General features: G+C 38.0%; 1 protein-coding gene across 1 annotated transcript; it reads left to right on the plus strand.

Annotated features, from left to right (window-relative positions):
• Positions 1-2,632: 2,632 nt before the first annotated feature.
• Positions 2,633-7,904, plus strand: LOC103720789. Its single transcript, XM_008810680.3, has 6 exons — positions 2,633-3,178; positions 4,341-4,558; positions 4,800-4,976; positions 5,052-5,207; positions 6,747-7,023; positions 7,455-7,904. The coding sequence occupies exons 1-6, from the start codon at positions 2,848-2,850 to the stop codon at positions 7,688-7,690; spliced, it is 1,395 nt and encodes a 464-aa protein (XP_008808902.1). The 5' UTR covers positions 2,633-2,847; the 3' UTR covers positions 7,691-7,904.
• The last annotated feature ends 3,459 nt before the right edge of the window (positions 7,905-11,363 follow it).

The following is an 11,363-nucleotide window of genomic DNA, read 5'->3' on the forward strand; positions in this document are numbered from 1 at the left end:
TTGGATGTTTGTATTCTTAAATTATTTGGCATCAGGGATTGGTGGGGTGTGGGGGTGGTGGGAGCCAACTTTGTAAGCTTTTAAGCAGCATTCTGTGTGCCATAGATATACAGTATTTAATTGCAAATATGGTCACTATTTTAGTTACAGATGTCCATGCATGGCATGATGGCTGTGATTGAGTCGATCTTGTGCACATGGATACCATATTGGATGAGGCTTGCTTAGTAATGGCATTGCACTAGGGCTGAAATCGAGTCGGATATTGGTGTATTCATATATATATATATATATATATATATATATATATATATATATATATATATATATATATATATATATTTGTTTTGTTTAATGAATACAGATATAGATATTAGTTGAATGTCCATATTTATTTTAAACTAATTAAACTTTATGACCACAGAATTAAAGATATAACAAAATAGATAGTATATTAAGTTAATAGCATGTTAATATGGTTATACATTTTCTTTGCAAGTTTATGAGTGTTGTATAAAATTAAATAAGATTACAATTGGAATCAATTATTCGGATACGGATTGGATAATTGTCTATAGATATCCATATCTATTTTTTACGGATATAGATATGGATACATATATTAGTCGGATGCTCAAATTTATATCCATATTCGGATAAATTTGGATATAAAAATGGATCCGAACAGATAGTATTCGATCCATTTTACTATTGTGTTGCATCTGTGATTGTACAGGACCCTCTCCGTTCTAACCCCAAACTTTGGTAAGGTCTTGTGCAGTATTTATTCTCTCTCATTAAATCATGTTTATCCATTATTTAACCATCATCAAACCACTTCAAAAGCGGAGAAAATACCTCCATGAGACAGCAGGTGAGAAAACTGCCATCAGACCATGGTACCACATGGAAGCAAGCATGCCAAGAACTGTTCAATAGAAAGCCCTTGGATCTTCACTTATAAAGGAACAAAAGAATGACATCTAGTTGCAAATGGAGCCATAGTGTTATGGTTAACTCCCCTCCTTGGAGTCGAGCAGGTGCTACACTTGAATTTCGACAAATATCTCAGGAACTGTGCTCTACTGTGATTTGGCTGAACAAAAATCAGTCGGCCTGTTTTAGCTAAAACAGGCTTCATAGAGTTGGTCTCCTTTGAGATGGTGTGAGCGTGGTTTCAAGCAAGATTAACATAGACTCTTGGATCGAGTATTAGCTGAGTGTTTTGGGAAAAAAAAAACAAAACTCGAGCAGGCTGGGGCATGCTTAATATAGACGCAAATAGTAATGGAGTTTGCCCGAGTTCTTCACTTTTTAAAATATATAAGCTTGTGGTTTTCAAGCCTTTCGCATTTATTTATACTTTTGAATTGAAAAATGCTAAACAATACCCAGGAGCGGCCTGATGTATTTAGGAGCCTAAGGCTATTTTGTCTTTGAGGTCTTTTCTACAGTGGATCTTCTTTGGGCCGGAGTCTTGAGCGACCGCCTAAGACGCTTAAGGGTTGAGCCGGCTCTGGCAGTTCCACTCCACTCCTAGCTCACAACACTAGTGTGTGTGTGCTTGTACACAGGCTTTCTATCATCCATGTAATCCCCGCTGCCGGCATACCCTACCAATTGCAGATCGTCTTGAAAGACTGGTGCTGAGAACGGGGAAATGAGTGATTCTGGGAGGTAGTCATAGTGAAACAGCATCATATCCTTTTGCATCTTTATAACCACTGCACCTCAAACCAATATCCCTTGATATGCACATTAGAAGGGATTGTATGAAGCAGTCTTTCTTTTTTACCATGTATTCTATCATGTGGTATGAAATTCCTTCTACCAATGGAGTCCACCCATCCCGAAACTTAATTTTGAAAAAAAAAATGGGAAGCATCATTCGTGAAGTTATCTGCCTGTATCCCTCTTTTCTTTCTTGTAAGTCATCCTTTCCTCTCCACCATCCGTGAGGCTTTCCTTCTTCTCCCTGAGTCTCTTTCTTCCCCTTCCATATATTGCATCTCTTCCTCCACGTAGCTATGGACTGTGTTCTTCAGTATATAACAGGTGATCAGATAATAGTCATAATACATATCTAACAAATTAGTCATCCAATGAGCAATATACACATACAGACAAATTGGTACACAATTCCTAGAATATTATGTTTATCAGTACATAGTACATGTCCAAGTGATATATACTGAACGAATTTTGTTACATACTTTAAATTTATTTGATATAGCAGCGATCAAATACATATATCAAAGTAAATCGATACATAGTATCTAGAATATGGTGTTCACCAGTATATATTTCATGACCATGTGATACATCATTGGACCATACATCTTTATGGGGAAGAAGATTTAAAGGAGTAGAATGTCTTATAGACGAATGGAGAGGGAAGGATAACTCGGCAAAAAAAAAAAAAAAAAAAAAAGAAAAAGAAAGAAAGAAGAGAGGCTATAGACAGATGGCTTCATGGATGATGTTTTATATATTTTTTTTTGTTTTTTAAATCACGAGATGAATGGACTTCGTTAGGATGGGAAGTCACTTAAAAAATGGACGCGAACAATAAAAATCGCACTATCCGATTTGTTTGGTGTGCGTACCGGGGAATGTTTTCTTCTCCTTTTGTGAGTCGACTTAATTCGGGGGGATAAATTCCAAGTTCCCAACCGTCATCCGGACCGAGTTATTCCGGCTCCTCTTATCCCAGTTATCCTACCGCTCGGAAGTTGGACCTCCGTGTTCGAGGCGACAGAAAGCTTTCCTCTCGAAGAGAGAAAGAAGGCCCTCAAGCCCTAATTCTACGTTCCCCAATACCTCTTCTCGATTGCCCTCTCACCGCCCATGTCCTCCTCGATGCTCAACAGCATCTCCATATCCGTCTCCGACGACGACGAGGTCGCCGGCCGAATGCGGGTCCGGGCCCGCCAGAAGCGCAAGAAGCCCCGCTTCCGTGGGCGGCGCGAGCTCTGCCAGAGAATCGTGAGGAAGGCGATACGGTGGTGGACGGTGCTCCTCTTCCTCCCGGCAATAGCGCTGCTCCTCGTCGAGAGCTCGAAACTGGCGAGGAAACCCCAGGCGGAGCCCAAATCGGAACCCGTCTCAATAAAGGAGTCGACTCGGAAACTAACCCGCCTCAACCCCACCACCAGACTCGTCAATGGCATTAGAGAGCGTAAGATGATTTTCGAATCGCTGGTTTGTTCTTTTCTTTTCTGGATTTTTTCGTGTTTTTGCACTTATAAATTACTTGAAAGGACGAAAGATTTCATCTTTGTGTTTTTTGGTCTAAAAAGCCCTAACTTTTGGTAATTTAGTAGGAACGAATTATAATTGTGTGGATTTAGGATATGTCATATCCTCTAGGCAATTTGCTTGTCTTGCAAAAATTTTGGGGATCCAACCTTGGAAGGAGTTTCATGTTTCAAAATATGGTTTCAAACTGATAATTGCATTAGGAAATTGTAAACTTGTGGCAATGCAGTGTTATATGTCATTTATTTATTTATGCACATAATCCAAGCAACATGATCAATGAGGTAAAAGGACGCTTTAGATGTTATTGTTTTATCCCCAAATTATGGGTCAAAATTAAGGAAAAGAAGAAAAGGTATGTCTTGTTTCCACCATGGAGTAAAACTTTTGTATATTATAAGATATTCTTAAGAAGAATATGTGGTGATATTAGTGACTATATTTGAAGAACTGTTCATAGGCCTAACTCCCATAGACAAGAGATGCTACTAGGATTGTTTCAGAGGGGAAGTGTATGAGTTGCAAGAATTTTAGAGGGAATAGAGGGAGAGATTCACCTTCCTATTTTTGAAGATGATTTTGAAGTGAAAAAGCTACAAGTTGTAGAGGTAGATCCGTGGTGCTACCTTCAAATTATATGCTTATGACTGTTGAACATTATATTATATTTACATGTTCATCCAACTGTTATTTTTTGTTGAAACATGCCAGCCTTACCTATACCCAGCTTTTGCTTTTGAGCTGGTCTCAATCTCATGAGCTGACATTTGTGGATATGGATGTTGATCTTGATCAGTTAGCCATGTGCATGGACCCATGTATGATGGATATCAGACACGTGAGGCGGTAGAATGATAAGTAGTGGTTCAAAATGTTTGTTCCTGGATTACTGAATGTGTACTGTGTAGTCTTTCTGTTTATCTTCACTTTCAGAAGCATCCCTAACAGGCTCAATCTGCCTGTTTCCCCATTATAGAAGAATTTTCCCCACTTTATTATGTTAGTCTGCTCTTTGTACCTTCAGGTGCTCAATCCAAGTTTAGAGCTTCTTTTCTTATAGAATTATTTTCTGGATTTGACAGCTTGCCTGAAGATCCTCAGTCCTGAAAAAATTCGGACACTGGAGTTCCCTGCTAGTGCAGAAGACAATGTTCCCATTAAGAGAGTTGTATATAAATCAGATTCAGGAGAACACCACATTGCAGGCAATGCCATGCTTTTGCCCCAATATGCTGGAGCCACAAGATTTAATTTATTCACTGGAAATCAAACACTCAATGAGAGAGAACAAAGTTTCAAGGTTCTATTCTGATCCTAATGAATATTTAGTGTTTAAGAGTACATTTTGCACAAAATTCCTTTTGAAATTTGGTGCCCAGAGTATCTTATTGCAATGATACTTACCATATTATAATGTAAAGGCTAAGTTCTGCCTAAATTACTGCCTTGCAAATTGTGATGGACCTTCCTCCCTGGCTGTGCTTTTTTATATTTTGGTTTACTTTAGCATATAGGTTACATGCACTTATGATCGTTTTCAGGTGAATGAAACTACTGTAGTGCATTGTGGTTTCTACAGTGAAAATGGAGGGTTTAAGATCTCTGATGATGACAAAAGTTACATGCGAACCTGCAAAGCTGTTGTATCTACATGTGCATTTGGTGGCGGGGATGATCTCTACCAACCTATTGGGATGACGGAGGCATCACTTGAAAAGGTTTTATTTTGCGAAGTTCTATTTCATTAGTTTTGACATTCTGCCTGCTTATGTATAGATCTTGTTTTAACACAGGTTTGCTATGTGGCATTTTGGGATGAAATCACTCACTCAGCTCAGGAAGCAGAAGGAAAAGTAATTGGTGATGATCATGTGATTGGTAAATGGCGTATTGTGGTTGTTAGGGATCTTCCTTTTGCTGATCAACGGTTGAATGGAAAAATCCCAAAGGTAAAGAAAAAGTTGTGAATGTAAATCATACTAATTGCTCAATGTTTATGATGATCTTCTTGCAAATATTTTGAGATGTTCACTGACTTTCGGTATTTTCAGGCAGTATCTTCATCGTTTCTTTAATGCTTTTTTCATTTTTTTTAATACATAACCATAACCACCAAGCCATACCCCAACTACTAAGTTTGGTTTTATGGGTCTGCATTCACCAAGAATCTCTATATTAATGCCACCTATACTGGCTTATTTCAAGCTTTCCCAAACCTTCGCTCAAAATTTCCATCTATGTTACCTTAGATCTTCCACTCGTCCTACATCTTTCAATACATATTAAAATACCTCTTTTTATTGATGGCCCCTAAATTCTTTCTTGCACATATCCATAGCATGTCAGTCGATTTTCCATCACTTTGTCCTTAACTTCTGCAACTCCTTCAGATGCTCTAATATATTCATCTCTCAACTTATTCTTTCTAGTTTTATTACACATTCATCTTAATATTCTCATTTCTACCATACTCAACATTCTTTCTGAACCCTCTTTATTGCCCAACATTCCAAGTCATACAACACTTGAGGCCTTTATTATAGTCCTATATAATCTTTTCGTAAGTCTTTAAGGTATGCATCAATCACAGGATACCCTAGAGGCACTTCTCCATTTACTCTAGCAAGTTCTAATTGTGTTACATGTATCTTCCATTTATCTCTTCAATATTTGATGCATAATTTACTAAAATGATAAGGAGGAAAATTTATTTTACTTATGCCAAATCATTTTACTATAGAGCATGATATGGTGTTAAGTTGAGAACAGTTCACTACTTGTGCTTTATTGACAAAGGAAAAGTTGAATTTGTTTCATATATTTTATTTTCCTAGGTATGAAAGCCATTAATTGTGGCAGTGGTTTATGGTTAGAAACTGTTTAATAGAGGTTTCACACAATTCTGTTGGTTGTTGAGATTTACAATTAACAAAACCAATCCTCGATACACCTGTATCTCTCAAAAATCTGGATATCTTTTTTTCCTAGAAGAAAGTAAAAAGCTATTTGTGATAGTTTTTGTTTCCATAGTGAAAATAATTGATGGAAACTCTGTTATTATCTTGTTTATGTATGGTTTTCCTGAAAGTGATGGATGTCTATTTTCTGTTGGTTGGTGAGATTTACAATTAACAAAACCAATCCTCGATACACCTGTATCTCTCAAAAATCTGGATATCTTTTTTCCTAGAAGAAAGTAAAAAGCCATTTGTGATAGTTTTTGTTTCCATAGTGAAAATAATTGATGGAAACTCTGTTATTATCTTGTTTATGTATGGTTTTCCTGAAAGTGATGGATGTCTATTTTCCATCTATCCAGTTGGCTAGAAAATGGAACTTGTCACCCTTCATCTTGACAGTACACTGCAATATTTAAAATAGGCTCAGCTAGTTGTTCAGTTTTCTGCGTATTGAATACTCTCCTTGTAGGAACAGTTTGCTTCAGATTTTGTTAGTGCATTAGATGACATTCTTATTTACTTCTACAGATGTTGAGCCATCGTCTTTTTCCTGAAGCAAGGTATTCGATTTGGGTAGACTCAAAGTCTCAATTTCGAAGAGATCCATTAGGTGTTCTGGAAGCACTACTTTGGCGTACAAATTCCGTCCTTGCCATATCTGAGCATGGAGCACGCAGTAGTCTGTATGATGAGGGAAAGGCCATTGTTAAAAAACACAAAGCAACCCCAGAAGAAGTGGAGGTGCAGTTAAATCAGTACCGGCAAGATGGTATTCGTGATGATAAAAGATTCAATGGGAAGAAAGGTTTGCTTCTAATCATACCTTTTAAGTTTACATATACTGAAATATGGATCATTGTGTCTGTGTCTTGGAGAGCATTGTGAGAAGAGTAGGTCATACAGGCCAAGATCTTGATGCTAGTCACTATAAAGTTTGATGGTTAGCTAGAGTTTCATTTGAACTAGATTTAGGGTAACCTTGGATGGATGTGTGGCAGCCTCTGATATGCTGCCAGGTTGAAATATGCTTTTCAGTTGAGGATGAGCGAATACTCAGGTCAGATTGAATACAACTCAGCTCATCCCATTATGGGGTTAATTGTTCTTCTCTCTAGAGTGAGCCATATTCAGAAATGCACCTATTCTAGAAACCATTTGTCTGTATGTAATGTTTTATGTTATATCTGATTTCCAGAAAGGAAAACTGATGCATTAGTAATGTGTTGCTGTGTGCAGCTTTAGCTGAAGCTTCTGTGATTGTGAGGGAGCACACACCAATGACGAATCTCTTCATGTGTCTTTGGTTCAATGAGGTGGTCCGGTTTACATCACGTGATCAGCTAAGTTTTCCCTATGTTCTCAGAAGATTAAAGGTGCCAGGCCTTTATATGTTTCCTGTATGCGCCCGCAAAGATCTTGTGAACAGTATGGGCCACAAGCGCAAGGTGAAGCCTCTTGTAAGGACTAACTAGCTGAGGATTCGAGACTGTTCTGCAATGCATGTATCTTATTCATTTGCAGGTAGCTGCATTAATTAATAATGTCTTCTTTTTCATCCTTTATTTGGTGCATGGTTGCTTGGTGTAAGGTTTAAGTTATTTATGTAGCCCATCTTCAGAATGACCTACCATCCAGAAGAATTCTTGCCTTTCTTACCCAATGCAGAAACAAGGAGTGGTTTTTAAACCTCCTTTCCATGTAAAAGAATACCACCTCATACTTGTTTTAGACCAAATTGTCTTTGTAGACTAAATTGCTCTCAGCTTAAAAGGGCCATACGCAGTTAGAATCCCAGCAATCCATGGTCTGGGAGGGGCAAATTTGGGACAGATCTAAAATTTGGTATTTTGTCGTACAAAGTGGCTGTCTCAGGACTTGAGCCTGTACAATTCCGTTTGTTTTTGGGGCAAATTGAGAGCAATTCAGCTGGTACAGTGCATAGTACCTATTTTTAATTAAATGACTTGTATGATTGTTTGAGTGCTTGATACTGTTCATTCATTTTGTTTTTCATGGCCTAACCAAACCAGCAGATGGTGGCTTCTGAACCTTGTTTCTGGCTTAGGATCTGCTTGATGTAATTTGGGGTATATCTTAAGAAGAGTTAACCTGAATCTTCTGAAGCATGATATGTTTATCGGTTGGACCCTAGCCTACGGTGGTCTAGGGTTCTTGGCTAACACCAATTCTGATATGATAAGGTGTCAATTCTGATATCATCAGGTGTTCTCTTTCCTTCCAGTGTCTTGAAATGAGATTTTCACCCATAGGCATGTGTTTACAAGACTTCGCTGAGCATTCTTGCAAGGAAGCATGTGGGTTACTACAATGATTCATGATGCTTTATTATAATAGGTGACTGGCTAGCTACTACATTTGCAGAGTGGACAATTCAATTTTTAAACCAAACCAGGCCAGGTGATTAAACCAGGTTTTCCGGGTTCCTGAGCTGTTTTATTATTTTTTTTAACAAAAAAACTGCCTGAATTTGTGTAGATCTGAATGGTAGGGTGAGGTGCAATTTTCAGTGGATGTCGGGCAACCACTTTGTTGTTCTATCATTATGGCAATCTCATTGGAGCAGAGTTTGCTAACATTCTTTGGCTTTGTCCATAGTGTGAGCTTGTTTGTGAATGATCATGACATGTACGGTGGAGTCTCATCTCTGCCATGAAATAATGAACGAACAAACCATGTAGGTTGATTTCCAGCAGCTAGATCTTTTATTCTTATCATTAGCATACTTCTGATACGAGCATTACAGCAATTATAATCTTTATTATTATTTCAATGCAAAATCTTAGTTCGTCGCTCGTGCGACCTTGCTCCACCTTCATACTTCTCTTCCCTCTAAAATTGCACTTCTTTTGTTCTCTGATTAATACAGTCCTCCTCCTTCAGTCCTCACCACCTCTTTCTTATAACCAAGAGAACTACGATAATTAATTCCACATAGTTTTTTACAAAATTTCATCCATTGTGATTGCAGTCATCATCTTGCATTACATGCACGGTTTCCTGGTCTTTGGGCGGCATTCTTTGGTCCATATACAGCAATAGAAATATTTCCTGCAACTTAATCAAGTTAAAAAAAAACTATGTAGCAAGATACTAATTCAGACTAGATCCTCAGTTCAATACTGTAAAGCAGCACTTTTTAGCATTTCTTATAATTTATCATGCACCAAGACTATCTTTATGCATGGCCGCTTTCACACTAGGACCTTAGGCTGTTGCTCAATAGGGTGAAGAGGATCCAAGAAAGTGGTAGATGGTTTAGTGGTAAGAGCTGGTATTGGCCTCTCTTTGGCCATCACCTGTCCACCGGCTCTGCAACTAAAAGCTGCCCACCATTTGACTCCTTGTCTAATTCCTTTCGGAAAGTTCTCTTGTCGTCTACGCCCAACGAAAATCCAACTGGTGGCCTTGTAAAATATTTCAACTTTGGATTAAAAAGTGGCGAAAATACATGCTTTTGCCGGCTGTTTTGGCCTCGAATCTAAACGCTCTCGCTTTCACTTCTCTTCTCTCGCTGCTTATCAATCAAGCACACATCCCCCTGCGAGCTTTATGACACCCCGGGAGAAGCGACCCTGATTCCCGCTGATGTTGTTTTTCTCTCTACAACAGCAGCGTATCTGGCTCTTTCTCCATGGCCTTCTCTTTTTTCTTTTATCTCCCTTTAGTTTTATTGGTAGCAGTGACGAATGACCTTTTAAACTTTAGTAATTTGCATGAATTACTTTATATGTTTCCTCTCTTAACTAGACGCCTTTTCAAATAGATTCTTATAGCTTCTATCATTTAATTGTTTTGGTAAAACTCTCGTTTTGAGCAATCTAAATTGCCATTATTTCTCTCTTGAAGAACTTAATCTTGGAATCGTGACAGAAGGATTGAAGAGGTGATACAGACATACAGTAAAAGCAAGGGAATCGTTTCTCCTTCCAAAGAGTACTATTTGTATGACAAATGACAATATCAATCAGAAGATCGGTAACAACAAAACTAGGCTTATGTCAGATTTTGGAGAGAGTGGAGTTGAGATTCTGTTGCCTTTGACCTTCAAGTAAAGAACAGCAGAGCTACAAAGCCTGCCTAGGCAGACCTTGGATGGAATTTATTCTAGTGCATGACTACATCGCACAAGAGCATCTTTCTGGATCTCAATCTATAAAGCTTAAAAGGGTTTTGTTATCCATGTGACATCTGAATTAAAAACTTTGCATTAACAGCTCCATTATTACATGAAACTACGAGTATGTCTGTCACTCTTTTGTATTCTAATCATCCTCTATCATGTAGTTGTTGGGCTGTGAAAATATAATTTATTGAGAAGGCAATTAATTTCTATGACTTGGGTACCCAGCTTCAAAATCTAGATGCAAAAGATTAAATATGTTTATTGGTCTTAGATTTGTAATAATATTTAATGGAATTCTGAAGTACAAGTTGACTAAACTGTAGCATTGTTAAGATGGTATTCTCATCTAGCTCTTGCATGCATCGTAATTAGCACGATGAAAAAGATGCAGGAGACTTCATCCCACAAAAGAAGTAGCAATTGCAACAGTAGAAAGAAGTGAGAAAGCAAAAGGTGAATCTATAATATGACATGTCTATATGTATGTAATGCTTGATAGCGTCTATAAGTCTATAATATACTATGTCCTGAAGAAGGAGTACACTTGCCCTCTCAAGAACCAACAGTAGGACTACATTGCAATCTGATAACATGGCAAGAAATTGTTTAGAATCTCAATAATGTACCAAAAGAAACCGATACAAGTGAAACTATAGTGCTAAGCCTCATAAGAATACTAATGTGATGACTGGCGAAAGACAAGAGAAGATAATTAAACATTTTATTGAATAGCATTTTCTTCAACAAGGACGGCAGGACCGAGTAGTATTAGAAGCAGCAGCAGTCAAGATCCATAAGAAAAAATAAGCAGTAAAGAAACCCAATTTTCCAAGGTGCATCATGTCAGTTCTTATTCTATTCTCATGGTCTACCCAAGCTCGCATAGAATACTCTCAACATGCAAAGCTACGAAGCCAAGTGGTGACAGGGAGACTTTGGGTTATTTTCTTCTGTGCACTCCAGTGGGACTTTGAAAAGCTGAGCTTTTTTCCTGTCACTGG

This window comes from Phoenix dactylifera, chromosome 16 (genome assembly GCF_009389715.1).
Source record: "Phoenix dactylifera cultivar Barhee BC4 chromosome 16, palm_55x_up_171113_PBpolish2nd_filt_p, whole genome shotgun sequence".
NCBI classification, from domain to species: Eukaryota; Viridiplantae; Streptophyta; class Magnoliopsida; order Arecales; family Arecaceae; genus Phoenix; species Phoenix dactylifera.

Excerpts from the sequence above, each read along its gene's own strand:
- LOC103720789 (XM_008810680.3), top strand. The coding sequence starts at position 2,848 with ATGTCCTCCTCGATGCTCAACAGCATCTCCATATCCGTCTCCGACGAC. Across the intron at positions 3,179-4,340 it reads CGTCAATGGCATTAGAGAGC|CTTGCCTGAAGATCCTCAGT; the intron begins GTAAGATGATTT and ends TGGATTTGACAG. Across the intron at positions 4,559-4,799 it reads AGAGAGAACAAAGTTTCAAG|GTGAATGAAACTACTGTAGT; the intron begins GTTCTATTCTGA and ends GATCGTTTTCAG.